Here is a 1,897-nt window from a genome sequence, read left to right as displayed (position 1 = left end):
AGATGGGGCCGGTGGTTGTAGCTGGGGCTGGTGGCAGTAGATGGGGCTGGTGGCTGTAGATGAAGCCGGTGGTTGTAGATGAATTTGGTGGTTGTAGATGGGGCTGGTGGCTGTAGATGGGGCCGGTGGTTGTAGCTGGGGCTGGTGGCAGTAGATGGGGCCGGTGGTTGTAGCTGGGGCTGGTGGCAGTAGATGGGGCCGGTGGTTGTAGCTGGGGCTGGTGGCTGTAGATGAAGCTGGTGGTTGTAGATGAATTTGGTGGTTGTAGATGGGGCTGGTGGTTGTAGATGGAGCCGGTGGTTGTAGGTTGTAGATGGAGCCGGTGGCTGTAGTTGAAGTTGGTGGTTGTAGATGAATTTGGTGGTTGCAGATGAGGTCGTTGGTTGTAGATGAAGTTGCTGATTGTAGATGTAGCCGGTGGTTGTAGATGGAGCCGGTGGCTGTAGTTGAAGTTTGTGGTTGTAGATGAATTTGGTGGTTGCAGATGAGGTCGTTGGTTGTAGGTTGTAGATGAGGCCGGTGGTTGTAGATGAAGTTGCTGATTGTAGATGTAGCCGGTGGTTGTAGATGTTTATCTTCAGAATGATGTTATCCCTCATTTTGTCTTTTTAGGAAACCAAGTCCAACAACATAGTTGTAGTTTGGATTGAGGAGCAGAAGCTCAGCTCTGAGTCACTGACTAGTTTTTGTGGATTTAAATTAAAAATGGATTTTTTAAGCAGGTTAAATGTGGTTCATGTTTCTCCTGAGGAGGGATAATGGCCCACGGTGCATTCACTGTCCTCCGTCATTGTCAGGTGTCAGCAGAAGTCCTTCCCCCGGACTCTACCTTCTGCCAGCGTTGTGATCTGTTTCTTCAACGAGGCGTTCTCCGCCCTGCTCAGAACAATCCACAGCGTTCTGGACCGAAGCCCGGCCTACCTGCTGCACGAGATCATCCTGGTGGACGACCACAGCGAGCTCGGTAACACGCCTAAGAGCTGCCGCCTGATGGTTCAACACCTGCAGCTCACCTGTGTTTCTGTGTGATGCTGCAGAGGAGCTGAAGGACGACCTGGACAGGTACGTGAGGGCGGAGCTGCAGCCTAAGGTCCACCTGGTGCGGAACCAGAGGAGGGAAGGACTCATCAGAGGACGTATGATAGGAGCCTCCCACGCCACAGGTACCTCCTGCCCCCACCCACCCCCACCTGTGCCGTTCTGCCACCTACCTGTGTTTGTATCCAGGTGAAGTCCTGGTCTTCCTGGACAGCCACTGTGAGGTGAACCAGGCGTGGCTGCAGCCCCTGCTGGCTCCGATCCAGAGGGACCAGCGCACCGTGGTCTGCCCCGTCATCGACATCATCTCCGCCGACACCCTCACCTACTCTCCCTCCCCCATCGTCAGGGGGGGCTTCAATTGGGGGCTCCACTTCAAATGGGACCCGGTCCCCCCGTCAGAACTCAGCGGGCCTGAGGGGACCTCTGGACCCATCAGGTACCACATAAACAGTTCTGGAACCAAGTGCTTCTTCCTAGTCCATCTACAAAGAAATCAAGTCCTGTTAACTCCTCCCACTTCTGCCCTGGTGTCTCCGCCCCCTCAGGTCTCCCACCATGGCCGGCGGTCTGTTTGCGATGAACAGGAAGTATTTTAACGAACTCGGACAATACGACGCTGGAATGGACATCTGGGGCGGAGAGAACCTGGAGATCTCCTTCAGGGTGAGGCTGTGTTTTACAGACTGCCAGTGAAGGTGTCTTCAGACGGAGACGGTTTTTACAGACTGCCAGTGAAGGTGTCGTCAGACTGAGACTGTTTTTACAGACTGCCAGTGAAGGTGTCGTCAGACTGAGACTGTTTTTTACAGACTGTCAGTGAATGTGTTGTCACACTGAGACTGCTTTTTACAGACTG

At 53.8% G+C, this 1,897-nt stretch overlaps 1 protein-coding gene across 1 annotated transcript; it reads left to right on the top strand.

Moving 5' to 3' along the window:
• Window positions 1-797: 797 nt before the first annotated feature.
• Window positions 798-1,734, top strand: LOC119429819 (polypeptide N-acetylgalactosaminyltransferase 11-like; the record flags this gene model as incomplete). The annotated part of the gene is made up of 4 exons (XM_037697362.1): window positions 798-964; window positions 1,038-1,163; window positions 1,228-1,477; window positions 1,587-1,734. Coding segments are annotated over 4 exons (691 nt in total), but the record flags the coding sequence as incomplete, so codon positions are not given.
• Window positions 1,735-1,897: the final 163 nt, after the last annotated feature.

Source organism: Nematolebias whitei, unplaced genomic scaffold, assembly GCF_014905685.2.
Source record: "Nematolebias whitei isolate Nwh7 unplaced genomic scaffold, NemWhi1 Nwh_scaf_8216, whole genome shotgun sequence".
Taxonomy (NCBI): domain Eukaryota; kingdom Metazoa; phylum Chordata; class Actinopteri; order Cyprinodontiformes; family Rivulidae; genus Nematolebias; species Nematolebias whitei.
The sequence above is the reverse complement of the archived record's forward strand: the minus strand, read 5'-3'. Positions and strand labels throughout refer to the sequence as shown.